Source organism: Mytilus galloprovincialis, chromosome 4, assembly GCF_965363235.1.
Source record: "Mytilus galloprovincialis chromosome 4, xbMytGall1.hap1.1, whole genome shotgun sequence".
NCBI classification, from domain to species: Eukaryota; Metazoa; Mollusca; class Bivalvia; order Mytilida; family Mytilidae; genus Mytilus; species Mytilus galloprovincialis.
Window position 1 is genome coordinate 49,270,616 of NC_134841.1, and position 17,797 is coordinate 49,288,412.

At 33.1% G+C, this 17,797-nt stretch overlaps 1 protein-coding gene across 1 annotated transcript; it reads left to right on the plus strand.

Moving 5' to 3' along the window:
- Positions 1-28: 28 nt before the first annotated feature.
- On the plus strand, positions 29-11,089 carry LOC143072338 (BCL2/adenovirus E1B 19 kDa protein-interacting protein 3-like). Its single transcript, XM_076247234.1, has 6 exons — positions 29-139; positions 2,917-3,067; positions 4,021-4,075; positions 4,673-4,740; positions 5,949-6,095; positions 6,506-11,089. Exons 1-6 carry the CDS (start codon positions 115-117, stop codon positions 6,561-6,563), a joined length of 504 nt encoding a protein of 167 aa, XP_076103349.1. The 5' UTR covers positions 29-114; the 3' UTR covers positions 6,564-11,089.
- The last annotated feature ends 6,708 nt before the right edge of the window (positions 11,090-17,797 follow it).

A 17,797-nucleotide genomic window follows, 5' to 3' on the forward strand; every position in this document is an offset into this window, starting at 1 on the left:
TGAAGGTAGAGCAAGTCAGTTTCCTTTCGGAGCTTTTATCAATTAATACCACGTGACTGGTGACGTATACGTAAATAAACGAAAAGCAAACCAAAACATCAACAAAGAAGTATCATGTCATCGACACAAAAAATTGAAGGTATATTTTGTAACGGGAAGTATTGCTTCATTGTGAAATTGTAAATACAGTTAGATAAGATATGAATATGGAAGAGAGTACGAATTTAATTAGGAAGCAGGTGCGCGGAAATGTCAGAAAGGAACCAAATAATTGATGACATCGATAACTGTCGATTGAACAGTTGAAAATCATTAATCTTGACCTACTTTTGTTTATGTTTCTGTTACATGATATTTTTTATCTAAATTTTCTTCATAAGAATCTTCTTTTTGTTGTTGTAAATTGTATAAATCTTGACAGGTGCTAGTGGAGGTACGTGACCACAATCAGATACACTGTTCATTGTCATTTTTTTTAATGAATGTATAATTCATATGCAACATTAATGCGTAAATGCGTTTGTTTATGAATAAAAACATGAATAAGAATAACATTGATAATAAATGTCAAATACTTTAACAAGAAACAGGGTTTTAGAAAGCTGTGAGAAGTACATTTTGTACATGTAAGATTTAACAGCTGACCAAAAGAGTTTTCAAAACCGGGGAAAAGAAATTGATAAACAATGGTATTAAATGTATAATAAGAATTTATGAAAACAATATTTTTCTTCCCTGCTAACTTTTAAAATGCAATATACACCCTAGAAAAAAAATCATCAAAATTAATTTGGGGTCCATGCATGCATGCTTTCTTTTGACCAAATGACAATATAGAAAATGTGGGGCCAATAATGTTGCTGTCATGCTAATCTCTTTTGGGATTCCGTGTCCAGAGTAATTTTCTGATTTGGCTACCCTCAGAGGTTACTGTCATCATTGATATTGTTTGCCTTAAATTACCGGAGAATAAAGGCTTTTTCCCCTGGAGAAGAATCCCAATTCGAAAAAAAAATGGCTTAAAATTATTCCCAAAAAGACATTTTTTTCCCAAACTGTGCAGTCTCAGTAGTAATTGTGCATGAATACAAACTGAAAAACACTCATTTAAACAATTTTCTTCCCTAAAATGACTATATGTGCATATTTGAGGGTCTATTTATTTATCATCACTGACAAAATGGAGTCTTATTTTAAAGCAGGGTTTGACTCTTGAAAATGGGTCTGTAAAATTTAAGTTTCAATCAAATTCATGGTTTATTTTAAATTTCCCATTTTGATGAAAATGACGCATATTTTCCCAATAAAAAAGGGTACAGGTAGTTTTGAAAAAAGCCAACAATATCACTGGTCATGCATGCAGGAACTGTACATGTAGATGTTTAGAAAATGTATTTCAGCAATATGTGTACTACTACATATCTTCACACATCCTACTAAAACTGCATTGTATTTTTATATGACCCCCAAAAATAATTGGGATCGTATAATGGTATGATGTTGTCGTTGTCAATACCACAAAAGGAAGGTTGGGATCGATTTTTGGGACGATGGTCCTAACTGTTTAGGAATTAGGGCTCAAAAGGGGCCCAAAACAAGCATTTTTCTAGTTTCAGTATAATAACTTGTGTACAAGTATTTCAATTGCTCTGAAATTATACTGCAATGTTGAAAACCACAAGTAGAAGGTTTGGGTTCATTTTAGGGGTTAGGGTGCCAAAGTTTAGGAATTGAGGGCCAAAAAGGGGCCAAAACAAGCATTTTTCTAGTTGTCAAACAATACATGTAACTTGTGAGTAATTGTATGAATTTCTCTCAAATTGTACCACAATGTACCATATAACAAAGGGAAGGCTGGGATAAGGTTTTGGGTTAATTGCCCAAAATATGTAGAAATTAGGGGCCAAAAAAGGGCCAAAAAGAAGCATGTTTCCTGTTTCCAAACAATCATGACAATAACTTGTGTTTAAGTGTAAGGATCTCTCTGAAATTGTACTACATGTACAAGGTTAAATACTACAAAGGAAAGCATGGGATTGGGTTATTTTTCCAAGGGGGTTTCAATAAGTTTGGGGGGGATTTTTTGTTTACCCTTTTTTTGAAGGGATTCTTTTTTTTCAAAATTTTTCAAATTTCGAATTTTAAAAAGTTTCCAGAAGAAATCTTCAATTGCACAGTATTGTGCAATTGAATTGCTAGATCTTTGACCACATTAATTTTGTGACAAAAACCTATAGTTTAGTTTAAACATATTTATTTATAGTGGATTGGGAAACAAGTTTTGCAACTTATATTAATCCCTTTCCACTTTGTGGGTGCGAGTGCTGCCTTGTAGCGACATTAGCCTTTTCTTTTTCGAAATCTACAAGGGTGTCTTTAACGTGCAAGAGATATGGCTCTCTCTTAACACGGATCAGCCATTTATTGTCACCTTCCGACGGACTATCACAAAAACCTATATTATGTCAAAAATTTGATCACAATTAAAATTCAGACAGTATCAAGCTTGAATATTGTGACCAAATTTGCCCTAACTGTTCAGGGTTCGACCACTGGGGTCGTATAAAGCTACGCCCTGTAGAGCACCTGGTTGGATTTTGTTCATCTAACAATTCCAATTGCATGAATCATATATTGAAGACATTTAAAAAACTTGTGTGTACATCCTCTCCATTTATTGAAATGGTAATAAAACTGGAAAGAACCAAATTATACAGTAATAGAGCCATAATCAAGGAAATCATATTTTAGTTAAAAAAACTGGTTGAATACAAATCTTGCTTTGGGATAAAAAAAAAGAAAGTGAGCATGTTAGCTGATTTCCTTTGTACATTGTATATTTACATGGCTATATTGGAATAGTGAACACAACACATAAAAAAGAACCAATAAAAAATAACAAAATTTGTCTTCCAGACTCATGGATAGAACTTAGTGGTGGAGTTACACCTCCAGTTGAAGCACAGTCCATATACAATGGTAACTTAGAAAAGTTACTGATCGAAGCCCAAAGAGAATCTAGATCATCATCAAGACCTAACAGTAAAGAATCATCAGCCAGGGGCAGGTAACTAAGAAAATAACATGTTCTTTTTTATGCTTTTGTTTTTGTTGCATACTAAAAAGCAATTATTCACAATTTGTACAAATATTTCAAACAAGTATCATGTACAATGTAGATATAGGAAGATGTGGTGTGAGTGCCAATGAGACAACTCATGTACATGTATTCTTTATCAAATGAGTTATCAATAACAGAGATCAGATTTTGGTAGGAAGGTTTTTAAGGAGATGTTGTAATAATGTCCATGTGACAGTTCTCCGACTACAAAAGATACACAAAACATATATATAAAGGCCACGTCACTTGTATATGGTTATTTCTGGACAAGCATGACTTTGTCCATGTATTTTGCCAATACATTTTAAATAGTAACAAGATAGAATTGAAATTAATATACATGTTACATTAGATAACATGTGGTGATGTGAAAGAACCACATCCAATTGCAAGTACAGTTACATAAATTTGTAGTTTTTAAATTACATTTAAATTTATGTGTTTTATAGAAAGTAATTAAATGTTATTTTGACATGTATATTAGAAAAATTAATATATTGATAATGCTGATTATTTTTTTCTTTCAAATTTTAATGACATAATTCTAGATTACATCATTAATGAATAAATAAAGATCTACTAAAAATTCAACAGAAATAAACCTGAATTAATAAAAAAGAAAGAAGCTGTTTACTGCTTCCTATTCTGATAACACATTTATACTAAACAGTTTTTTCATGGTAATCACATTGAAAATGCAGAAATTATTGCTTTATTATAAGTAATGGGTATACATTGTATGCCAAGGAAAAAAAACTAACCCAATAACATAATAAAACCTAGAGATCAACATATTCATGTACAGTCTATAGATCAACATAAATTGGCCTAAAAAAAGTCTCCAAAAAAAGTTGTGTAAAGTTATTGACTATTATAATTGTTGTTTATTTCTTTTTCAGTCCTAAAGGTCTGCACAGTCCTACAAATGAATTATCAAATGCTGAATCTACACAGGTACATGTACATGTTCATACTGAACTAGACACTTTATTTTAATTTCATAATAAACATGGCCATGTGGCATGATTGCCAATGAGACAACCTTCCTCCAAAGTTCAAATGAAATGGATGTAAACCTTTTCTTGAACTTTGAATTAAGATATAATAGATTCCTGGAAAACATTTATGTATTATTATTCTTATTGTAAATGATACTAAACCTGTCAGTTCACACGATTGATGGGGTTTAACCCCATGAGGGGTGTAATTATTTTGACTTGAATTTATTCTTTATTATTAAAACTGAACAACACTGAATAGACATCCAAATGCGTGGAATGGGTATTTATGCACCTGCATAATATGAATTCAAACTAAATGTATATAGTGGTAGAATAAAACACTTTAACAATATAAGAGGAGTATTAGGTTCTCTTGTACTTAAAATCCCAATGGAGATTTTGAAAAATTGGCAGGTATGTTATACTCTTATCAATGACATCCATTAAACCACTATTCTTCTTCTTTCTGCATTTAAACCACTACTATTTTCATTTGTCAATTTGACAGCTACTTTCTTGTTTTGTATATAGAAGTGATTATTTTTAATAGGAAAACCGTGATCCAGGAACAGACTGGATTTGGGACTGGTCCAGTAGACCTGAAGCCTTACCTCCAAGGTAAGTAAAAGTTAGATTGCACATTTAACTTTAACACTTCTATTATGCCATATTGATATGTGCCTAACATTTCCTTTTTTGATACATGTACAAGTAATTTAACATAAATGTATTTCTTTTCTTCATAATTTTTTGTCAGATAATAAAAATTAGACATTTACAGCTAGGCTTATTTTCATCCTTTGGAACCAATATGAAGATGGTACCTAACACTACAGGGAGATAACTCTGTAAAGTCAGCTGAATGTTTTAATTACGTTGTGGTGTAAAGGGAAAATTAAGCTTCTTAGTGATCAAAATTGGTGTTTGTCAAACTGCTATATAACCAGTGTAATTTTTCTGATAAAATGATTGGTTCAAATTTTTTTTTTATATTGTTGTTAAAGGGTCAAAGTAAATACTTTGTCAAAATTTTATGAACATTAAACGAGCCAAATTAATTTTAGTGAAGTGTTGGTTACCACCTTAATTGGCCATGGCCAGAGCATAAATTTTTACATGTTCTTCATTTGGTTCTCAGTACTTTGATTTTGGTTTCTTCACATGGTGATTTTTTATAAGTAGGTTATAGAACTTACTTTCTCTAATTTTTGTGCTATTTTCACATTTCCTGACTGGTGTGAGAAAAATATTTCTCATGAGTCATCACTAGTGAAAAATCTGTTCTCGGCAAATGATTAGTCAAAATTTGATTATGACGTCAAAATGTTTTGTTTTCTTCTCAACTTTTCCTATTGTGACGTCATGAATAAAGGCAACATTGCCTGATGACGTCGCATATAAAAAACACAAGTTTCTGAAAATCTTTGAAAAAAGAAGGATTAAAGTCATCAGAGAAACAGATTCCGACACTATAACTCGTGTATTACAATATTTCTCCACTCTCGACAGTTAAATTTAATTTTTTAAAATGCTCTGCAAGCCTCGCGCTTTAAATAATAAAATTTAACTGTCTGGAGTGGAGAAATATCGTAATACACTTGTTGCAGTGTAGGAATCTATATCTATATTGTATGTGCTGGTGAATTATAGTTATGTTCATTATTCTTGGCTTACCTTACTTTTAAATGAAAAACAACACTAAAACTTGAAACATCATGAAAACTGAACTATCTTCATTTTTCGTTGTGTCTTCACTGTATAATTAAATTATCTCTTGATTATGAGTTTTTAATCAGTCTTGAACCCATTTCTTTTTCTTTTTGTAGTGATTTGGGAGCACGTTTCAAACACCCAAGGAAATCTGGATTTAGAAGTTCACAAATGATACGAAAAGAAGATGCTTATAGCTTGAAGTACATTATTATATCAAATGCCTGCTCCTTTGTTGTAGGAATTGGTCTTGCTAGTTTGGGGTAAGTTTATTGGATTACAGCAAATAAAAAAATACTTTCAGCACAAAATTTGTGTGGAAACTTGAATGGACTTGCAGTATAAGTAAAATTTGACTATCCATATATATGTGTAATGATTTGAAATAACTATTCTGAAAGAACAAAGCTGTAACAAATAATTATTCAATTATTCACACTCTACAAAGAACAGCAAAATTCGTGCTCAAAACACCAAATCCAGTATTTTGATTGGTTGAATTCTGAGTGCGAGTCAAACTTTTGATGACCCCAACACCAGGACTTTGGATACACCGAAAAAAAGAAAATATTATCTGTTCATTACTTCCTTCATTACATGTAAAAGTTTAGATGAAATATAAATCTATTTTTTACTTCTTGTTTTGCTGCAATATTGTTTTCTTTTTTTTCAGATTCTATTTTGTAATAAAGAGATACTGCAGATGTAGTAATTTAATGATCTCAAACTAATGGATAAGCACAAGATAATGGAACAAAAGTATTTTTATCGGAAGTCTTATTAAAAAATCATAGTGATTATCTCTGATTCTGTATATGAGGGGAGATGATATTGAATTGGAATATTTTTGTACCATCATAATTTTTACCCCTCTTAATTACAAATGTATGCATAAGAAATGATACAAGACTTTTCTCAATTATTTAGATGCTTTTTGATTTCTGGTAAAATGTTTACAATATACAACAATAAACATTGCAGCCAGCTTCAAGTTGTTTAATTGATATTACCAGGGCCAGTGGCTTTTTGGTTTTCATTAATAAATAGTGAATAAATATAAAACTGTCGATTATTTTATGCTTGTTTTTCAGTTTCCAGTTATTTGATACTTATCAGTCACCTCACTATATAATACAAATATTCTTGAACAATACAAATGCTATTTAAAAAAACTAAAAGCAGATTATTCCAATGTCAATATCTGTTTGTAGAAGCCATCCAGAAGCTAGCAATTGTAAAGTCATTTCCATTTTTGTTTATTGTTAAAAAAATTTAGATGTTAATGAAACTATTTTATGTACACAAATGTATTTTAGATAATTTTAAACTTTTAAGAGTTGTTGAAAAAAAAAATTGTAATAAAAATTGTCTGTTAAGGATCATTTTGATTTTATTTTATTAGAAATTTGAAAAAGATTATAAAAAGAAAATTACAACAATTTATTAGTAATAGTTGATTTATATATATATATCTCATAGGAAACTTTAAAGGTGTAGATTTAAATGAATGTATATACTATATATGTATTTTGTTGTAAACTGTATTATTTTAATATAAGTAACATTTGATTGTGCAACTAGTATGTTGACATTTCTCTTCATTGTTTTATTACTGTAAACCAACTTAATTTGGCGAGCAATTAATTTACGTGACTTTCGCGAGTAGAAAAATAACGCGAAATTAAATTGTCTCGAATATATATAACTTGGATCTTTCCTTATTAAACTACATCAAGTTAATTAGAAAATTGCAAAATTAAATCGCCGTGAAGTAGACTAGCTGGAGATAAACGCGAAATAAAGTATCCGCGAAAATAAGTTGGTTTATAGTATATGAATAAACATTGCAGTATTTTCTCAGATTTTTCATACAGATAAAGATAGGTTACAAATATAAAGGATACAGCTTCATTAGCTAAAATTACTTAAATAAGGTTCCAATTTTATCTCTTGTTTGATGTATATTCTTCCAAAGCCACATTTTAGTAGAATCTTAAGGTGGTACCCAACACTTCAACTAAAATTAATTTGACTCGTTTAATTTTCATAAAATTTTGACAAAGCATTTACTTTGACCCTTTGACCAAAATATAAAAAATTCAAAAAATTTGAACCAACCATTTTATCGGAAAAATTACACTGGTTATAAAGCAGTTTGACAAACACTAATTTGATCATTGAGAAGCTTAATATTCCCTTAACAACACAATGTTATTAAAACGTTTAGCTGATTTTACAGAGTTATCTCCCTGTAGTGTTAGGTACCACCTTAACAAATTTTTCAGTTGTGATTTTCTAAAACCGTTACGTAGTTGGTTGTGGATATGTCAAATTCACAAATTTCAATCAGTGTGAATTAAATAATGAAAATGATTGTTAATATAAAGTGTATTACCGTGTAATATGCAATCATTATTCATGTATGTATGTTAAACTTTTCAAATACCAAAAAAAGTAATCTGCTTTTCATTAGAGACAATTTTCACCTCAATGAGTAAAAAATATTTTCACAATTTTGTAGGTATTTATATTTAATGTTTCGATACATAGCTCCTTTTTACTTTTTATATGTTTCTGAAATACATGCAAAGAAAACAAAATCTGTTTGTGATATTTTTTTTAAACTATTTTAAAAAGAGGATTCTTTGTTAATAGAACAAGTTACAAATAGGATAGACTTATGATTGTTAATTTATTTTAGATTTTAGATTTCCTTTTCCGGTGAGAAATTAAGAAAAGCTTTTCCAAGTTTCAATTCATATGCAAAAAATCAACTATTAGTAATTTCATATGTTTTTATTATCATAATACTATATTTTTTTATTCATTTAAAAGTCCAGAAAATATTTAGTTAAATCCTAGGTTGCATATTTTCATTTAACATAAAACTTGATTTCTACAGAGTTTAGTATTTGCACAACATCTCTAAAAAACAGTTTAACAAATAGATACACACACAATGTACAATGTTTAGAAGCAGACATTGCCTTTCCTCAATTTTGAAGCCAGTACAAATAATTTGATATTTTTTAAAGGTTAAAATATATTGTATTGATATGCCTTTCAAATTATACTTCCCAAGTCATATGGAACTTGTTTGTATATTTTATGAAATTTTGAAATGATACATGTATTTACAGGAATTAAATTCATTGTTTTATAATGTTTAATTTCTATTTTATATGATGTTCCCCCTTACACTTACTGCTATGGTTGATGTAACACGACACACTTTTTTAACAATTCTACTTATTCAATTTATAAATATATTTTATTTTACTGTTTTATGATTTATTTTAATTGTTTAGATATATCTGAAATATTATTGGTCTTAATTGTTGCAGATTTGTTTTTTTTTGCCTACATTGTGTATCTTTATTTCATAAAAAAATTATTAAACTGATCGAATGTGTCAATATTGCAGTTTATATAAATTTGTTATACTTAACAACAAAATATTGCCTTGTATTTAAACACATATTTTCTCATTTTTACAGTATCACTAATATATTAAAAATTTAACCCTTAAGTGTAAATTTGATTTTTGATTGAACATTCCTGAAATTCCACCAGAGAATGGAATGGATGGAATTTGTCCAGTAATTCATTATTACATCATTAATCAAAATGATGTTCATTATAATCTTGTCAAACTTTATATGCAAATAGGGTGTTAATTCGGTGATGCTTTTGAGAAAATAGTTTACTTTGGATAGTGTTTACAATAGATTTTTAAGTTGCAGATAAGATGATTTTTTAAGTTAGAAATAATGTTAGCTAATATAACTGGGTTTCATGAACAAGGTCAAAAATATATTCTGTATGACCCAAAGGATAATTGATATAGGTATTTTATTGTGAAAGGTATTACCACTCTTATACAAAGATATATATATTGCCCTCTCTCTATAACATTCTATTCTATGGACTTGGGGGAAATGTGCTTAATTATATATTTCATCACACTAAATTTGTTCATCTTGATGGTTTGCTGTAGCAGAATGAACTAATTTGAATGATCACATAAATGAATAGATGAACATTATTTTCTAATCTGACTGTTGTTAGAATCTTGTTCTGTCAGTGTAACAAACTATTAGTGCGATCACCATTGTTAATTTTATGATGTATACTAATTAATCACAAACTAGATTTTACTGTATGAGGTAAGGTCTGTTTTTTTTCTCAATTGATTTATGAATTTTGAACAGCGTTATACTACTGTTGCCTTTATTAAAAGATGAAGAATTATTGTTGATTCTTTACCAAATATTATACAATTTTACCCTGAAATTCATTTTCCTTTGTATATAAAAGGCATATCCTATATAATGAATTATTAAATCAGTCTGACTTTGAATTAAGATAAGAAACTTTGATCGGTATGTAGGATAGTTAACATTGTTATGTGTTCATAAATGTGTATTACTGATCTGGAGCATTGATGTGAGATTTGTCTTCCTTTTGATAATACTAATATTTACCCTACAAATAATTATTTAGATGTATAATCTCTTATAATAAGGCACGTTTGGGTTTAGGAGGCACATATTTATTATTAGAAGTAGGAATTATTTTTCATTCAAAAATAAAATAATTTGGTAGCACTTTTAATCATGGATATCAATTTTCATGGTTTGTAGAAAAAACAAAGTTTTGTGGGTTCTTGAATGTGAAGTTTCACCCTTTGATCAGCTCATCTAATCAGTGCAAAATATACATTTTTTTTAATTAAAATTTCAAAGTTGGTTTTAATTCTAATGAAGTATGGAAACACATGTTGAGTTTTGATGTCCACAAAATCTATGAAAAGATGTCCTGATTATTTATTGCTAAAACTTATTCTTGTATGCCTGTAGATTTTTTTAACTACAATTTGGTGAAGGGTTTCAATTTAACTCCATATTTTGAAGCTAAAACTAATATGTTAACTGATGTATTTTGAAATTTTTGATGGTTGAAAGGAAGGCCAATTTTTCACTCTTTCAAGTTGTGTAAATATTGTATGTGATAATTTTGACAGCATTATTGTTGATTGGCGGGTATGTAATTGTGATTTTGAAAATTATATCTGTTGTATCTTATTTTAAATAGCTGAAAAGATCTGGAAAAGAGAATGTTATGTAAAAATTTGTATTTTTCTTTATATGGCTTCCACTTTTTCCACCTTTGACCTGTAAACATGACTTTGGTCTTATCGGCACAAGTGGAAGTATCATGTATAATAAGTGGAAAAAATAAAGATTTAGAAAACTGGTTTGTGATTCTTCTGACCTTTGATAACATTTGATGTGTTTTATCATTTGATTTTGCCATGTGATTAGGTACTTCCCGATTGAATTTTCCTCGAGGTTTCAGTATTTTTGTGATTTTACTTTTAACAATCATTCCATACCTTTGATAATGTCATCAGATATGAATTAATTGAAATTTTCTTGTAAGTGGTTGATTCTATTTAGAACAAAACTTTTATGTACAAAAAAAGCAAGATTACACACACAGTAATAACTTGCCTGCTTTATTTATCGTGATTGAACATGTTGAAAGTTTGTTTTATGAAGATTTTACTGCACGTATCACATAAACTATTCAAATTTTAAAGTAAATTTGGATTTTATTAGATAAATACTTACCATCATAAATTCTGAGTGTAACCCCAATTGCGTCATAGGTCAGATGGAAAATCCCTACTAAAAATAAACGTACTCTCACTGGTCCGGACATATACCCCTGTTTGCCCATATTCTTCCATTCAATTTCCTCAAGACAGAAACATAAGGAAAGGGGATGAAGGGGAGGTGGGTGGGACCTATAATTTATGATGGTAAGTATTTATCTAATAAAATCCAAATTTACTTTAAAATTTGAATATTTTATAGCTATAAATACGTTACCATCATAAATTCTGAGTAACAGAATCTAACGTAAAGCTGAATCCCCTGTAACAGAAGAAACAGGAGGAAAGTTCAATCTTTGTGCTGAAACTATAGGTCCAAGAGAGTATAAACTCTCGGCAAAAGTAGCCATAGATTGGAGGTAGTGAGATATAAAAGAGTTCTCATTTCTCCAGAAACCTGCAGACAGTACCTCTTCTAAAGATGCACTGTTAAACAGAGCCCAGGATGTAGAGATACCCCTAACATCATGGGCTTTAACATTAAAACTATTTAAAAGTTCTGCCTTAGAAGAACCATAAGCTAAAGATATGCATTTGCATATCCAAGTAGAAATAGTTTTAACAGAAAGATCTGAGATTCCTTTTTTAATAGGAATAAAGAGTCTTGAGTTAGAAACAGAACGTAAACTACACGTTCTTTCCAGATAAATAGAAAGGATTCTTACTGGACATAAAAGTACAGAAATAGAATCGCTAGGGAGTGCAGGAATCACAACTGGTTCTGCACCCTTATCTGGAATCTGATTCTTTGCCAAAAAAGCAGGATCCGTTAAAAGAGTAACAGAAGATTTATCCCTGTTAAATTGAAGGCAAGCATCAGAAATAGAGAAGGCATGGATTTCACTCCTTCTCCGTCCAGAAGCCAAAGCTAAAAGAAAACAGCATTTATAGGAAAGAAACCTTAAATCTATTGTTTCTGCTGGTTCAAAAGGAGGAAGTTTTAAAAAGGATAAAACTAGTCCAAGGTCCCACTTAGGAACTAAAGTTTTTTGTCTTGGTCTTTCAAGACTAAAACTACGAACCAAAAGAGAAATATGCTCATTGATTCCAAAATCTGGGCCACCAGAAATATGAATAGTTCTTGAGATAGCTGATCTATATCCCTTAATAGTAGAGGGACATAATCCTTTGGATTCAAAAAGAAAAACTAGAAAGTCTGCTAATTGTTGTACAGTGACTTGGAAAGGATCAATTTCCCGCTCACTACACCAATCTGAGAAGATTGACCATTTTGCATCATAGACAATGCTAGTGGAGTCTCTGACAGACTTTGTGAGATGCTTGGTTGCTCCTTCAGAAAAACCTCTCTTTCTGAGGCTAACCCTGAGAGAAGCCAGGCGTGTAGATGAAGTTTTTCTGGATTTTGATAAAGAACCTTGCCCTTGATTTGAGACAGAAGGTCTGGTCTCAGAGGTAGAACTAGAGGACAAGCACATGAAAGGCGCAGAAGGTCTGGAAACCAAGACTGTTTTGGCCATGCTGGAGCAATAACTATGATCTTGCAATTTTCCCCTGCTATTTTCTGAAGTACTGGGGAGAGAAACCTGAAAGGAGGGAAGGCGTACCCGAACATTCCTTTCCAAGATAGGCTCATTGCGTCTACCGCAAAAGATTTTGGATCCGGAACCGGAGACACAAATGTTAGAAGTTTGTGATTGAGACTGGTCGCAAACAGATCTATCTGAGGTGACCCCCAATGAAGAGTCACAGCTTTGAAAACTACTTGAAGTAGTTCCCACTCCGTGTTTACTGGAGCAAGGGATCTGGATAGAGTGTCTCCCGCAATATGTCTCACCACTAGATGAACCTGGAGTTGAAAACACAGAAGGAGAATGTCTCTGGCTATCTGATAAAGAGAAGGTGAATGAGTTCCTCCCTGATTCTTGAGATAAGCTACAACTGTTGTGTTGTCCGTGGCCAGAATGACAGACTGATTCTTTAGAGACATTTGGAAATGATTCAGTGCAAACAGAACTGCTTTCATTTCCAATACATTGATATGCTCTTCCAAAAGATCTGGACTCCAGACTCCCGAGATTGTAAGCCCCTCCAGATATGCTCCCCAACCGAGGGTGGAGGCATCTGTGAATAATGTTAGACTGGGAACTTGAGGGAACAGACATAGGCCCCTCATTACATTTTCCCGTACTAACCACCATTGAAGGTGTGGAAATAAAGGCTGAGTGATTTGAATCAATGCTTCCCATTCTTGTGAAGCTGCAATCCATAACTTGTGCAGATAAAACTGAAGCGGACGAATGTGAAGTCGTCCCAATGAAATTACATCTGCCAGAGAGTTCAATAGACCCAGAAGTTGCAAGAATTGACGTGCTGTGACTGATTGAACCGTCAGGAATAAATGTATTTTCTGACATAGTTTTGTAAATTTCTCCTCTGGTGGGAGGACTAGGCCTACACTGGTTAGGAAATGTTCTCCCAGGAAAACAAAGTCTTGAGACGGAATTATCTCTGACTTTTTCCAAGAGATAAGGAAACCTAGGGACAGAAAACAATTGATGACCAAATCTGTCTGAACCCTCAATTTGATTGGGCAAAATTCCTTGAGAAGGGAATCGTCCAGGTAGGAATGAATCTGAATAGACAGGGAATGTAGGTGAGCTATAGCTGCCTGCATGATTTTGGTAAAAGCCAAAGGGGCTATAGACAGGCCAAAAGGGAGAGCCTTGAACTGGAAAACTTTGTTGTTCCAAACGAAGCGAAGGTATTTCCTGTAAGTTTGGGAAATGGGAATGTGGAAATACGCGTCTGAAAGATCCAGAGAAGTAGTCCACATTCCTGGAAGGATTGAAGCCCTGATGGATCTGTTTGTTTCCATTTTGAAGTGGGAACAATAAGAAATTTGTTCAGAATAGATAGGTCTATGACCGGCCTCATTCCTCCAGTCTTCTTTGGAACCAGAAAAAGACGGGAATAAAATCCCGGAGACAGAGTTAAGATCGACACCTCCTCTATTGCAGCTTTTTGTAACATTGTGTCCACTTCTACTGATAGAAGTTGACACTTTACTGGGTCTTGAGTATGAGACAAACTTATTGGAACTGCAGACAGAGGAGGTGGGTTCTTGAACTGAAGTGTTAATCCCCCTCGAATTATTGACAGTAACAGTCTGAGGTAATTTTCTTCCACTGATTTAGGAAAAAACTTAACCTCCCCCCTACTGGTATTGATTTTTGAGGAACTTGTTGTAAATTTTCCCCTGGGGAAGCTGTCAATAACGTACGAGGGGGCAAGAACCTAGGTACTAGACCCAGGTTTCTTGGGACCCTTAAAACCACCAGAAGGCTTACCTGAGCTTTTTCCTGAGTTATTGGGTTTGTTCTGCGGTTTGCCGTAGTTATTCTTCCTTTTCTTAGCAGAAGAAGGAGGACCACCTGAAGCAGAAGTACTAGTAGAACTAGATGTAGCATTAACCGACCTCTTGTCATTAGTAACTTGTACACTAACTTTGACTGGAGGAGGATTTTTGCTGAGTTCCTCTTGAACCCGCTGTAAGGGTAAACCAAACATCTTGTCAGAGAGTGGAGATTTCAGTAAAGAATCTTTCAAAGGCTCAGCGATAGAAATGTTTTCAAGAAACTCTGCTCTTTTAGATAGGGTGCAATTAGCAATAGAACCCATTAAAAGCAACTGAGATGAACCTAAAGCTTTATCCAGTTGAAGTAAGAAGGATCGTACTTCTGCTGGAACAACCGAATCTTCGCTGTTAAGCAAATGTCCGGTTGCAGCTAGAAAATGTTCGGCTGTGCCAAGAACTTGAGAAGCACTACGAAGGAGATTCTCAGTCTTTGACCAAACAGGTTGAGTGAGACGAAGACCATCTACTGGCTTTTTTCCCAATAAAGATGACATAGATTTGTCACAATTGGGAACAAGTCTACCCAGTGAAGAATCAAAGATATCAAAATCCTTGTACTTAACCTGATCAGAAAAGGATGACATTCCAAATCCTGAGATATTGTTATTAGCAACCTTTTCACTAGCAGAATTAGCGATACCTTCATTAATAAATTGTAAAGCAAAAGCCATATGGCCAGATTCAGGAAAAGAATTGTGAGAAGTCACAGTATCCTGAGAAATACCACAGGAAGCTTCAAAAGTTGAAGAAGGTTTCTTCGGCTTGGAAGGAAAGGCAAAAGGGATATGTGCTTCATCCCTCATCAAGGTATACACCTTATCCCTAAGATCCTTCAAGGAAGGAGGATCCTCAGTCTCCTTGGTGGGAGGTTGTTGAGCTGACTTAGAAGAAGGCTCAGGGGTCGTCTTCGATACCTTGGGAGAAGAAGAACTTTCAACATCCTCATCAGTGAGGAAAGCCCTTTCATGACTCCCAGGGGAAACAGAAAGCTCGTCATCCTCCCTCTCATCACATTCTACAGACTTAGCTGGAGAAGGTTGATGAGAAGAAACTCTATTCTCCAGTAGAGTCATACGACTGGATAGAGTACTAAATTCAGCCTTGAAAGACTCACCAAAGTCCAAAAGTAACTTCTGTAAACCATCCAAAGGTGATGCATGATCAGAAACCTGAGTACCATGAGAAGAACTAGAAGCTTGAGAGTCAGGTACGGTGGTAGAAGGAGCTACTGCAGAAGTCAAAGATACTGCTACGGGTAGAACAGGAGCTAAAGGTGGTGCAGTAGCTACCCCAGAAGGGGGACCATAGAAATTGTCCCTATAAGGCCAAAAACCAGGTTGGTTTGGCATAAACCCACCATAAGGGTAAGACTGTGGCCAAGGTGGCTGAGACCATGAGGGTAAAGGTTGTGTGCCCGTGTTGGGAAGCATATACCCACAGTAGGATAATGGGGGTCTAGAACCTGGCAAGTTCAAGCCCATAGCTGTACCTGGGACAGAACCAATAGTACCCGCTGAATTAACAGGCCTAGATAAAGTATGAGTCACCGAAGTTGACGTAGGTACCCCCCCAAAATGCATGGCCGAACCTTGTGAAAGGGTCGGATAGGTAGCATTACCAGACACCGTTGTCGAAACTCCGGTCAATGTACTGGTAGTTTTGGGGGGACTTAAAGGTAGTGACCCATCTAAGAGATAGTCCGAACCAGGAATACTTACATACGGACTATTCAAATTAAAGTCCATAATAAATTTTACTTTAGTAAAAAAAAACACAAATAATTTGTTTAGAAATTTAAACAAAACAAGGGAATATATTTCCAATAAAATACACAATATATATGAAAAGCAATTAAGCTATTCAAAAAAAACTAAACACTTCTCTGTTGAATCTGTAAAACTTGATGTGCACGTGTGACCGATGTCGCAGATGGAAATTGAATGGAAGAATATGGGCAAACAGGGGTATATGTCCGGACCAGTGAGAGTACGTTTATTTTTAGTAGGGATTTTCCATCTGACCTATGACGCAATTGGGTTACACTCAGAATTTATGATGGTAACGTATTTATAGCTATAAAATTTACATTATCAACAACACAGGAAAATGAGGTCAAGGTTGGAAGAACCCGCCAGACAGACATAAACACTTTACATTTGATGAGGCTGTTGTACAAGTGAGAGGTTAAGCGCTATAAAACCAGGTTCAATCCACCATTTTCTACATTTAAAAATGCCTGTACTAAGTCATGATTATGACACTTGTTGTCTATTCGTTTGATGTGTATTATCATTTGATTTTGCCATGTGATTAGGTACTTCCGGATTGAATTTTCCTCGAAGTTTCAGTGTTTTTGTGATTTTACTTTTTACCATCATTCCATACCTTTGATAATGTTAACCTAATACTGATAGCATCTGAGAAACTGCACTAATTATAAGAACTAAACATTGACCAATGCACAAAGAATATGAATTTAAGGTCAGATGAACCAAGCAGACAACATGCATAATTCCAGACAATAAAAATCTGCCCTGTATCTGAGATACAAAGTCCTGAAAAATTAACATTGACCAATGAACCATGAAAATGAATCTGCGGACAGATGATCTATGCAAGACAGACATGTTCACCTTCTTATCATTCAATACACCTAGCTAATATAGTTGACGTATTGCTTATACATGTAGTATCTGATAAACTGACAAAATCATGAAAACTTAACATCAACAATGAATCATGAAAATGATGTCAAGATTACTTGTTACCTGTCGGACCAAAATGGTCTTGCAATCATTCCATACACCAAATAGAGTAACCCTAATGCTTATATTTCTGAAATATGGACTTAGAACACGAAAACTTAACCTTGGTAACTGATCCCTGAAATGAAATTGAAGTCAGGTTAATCC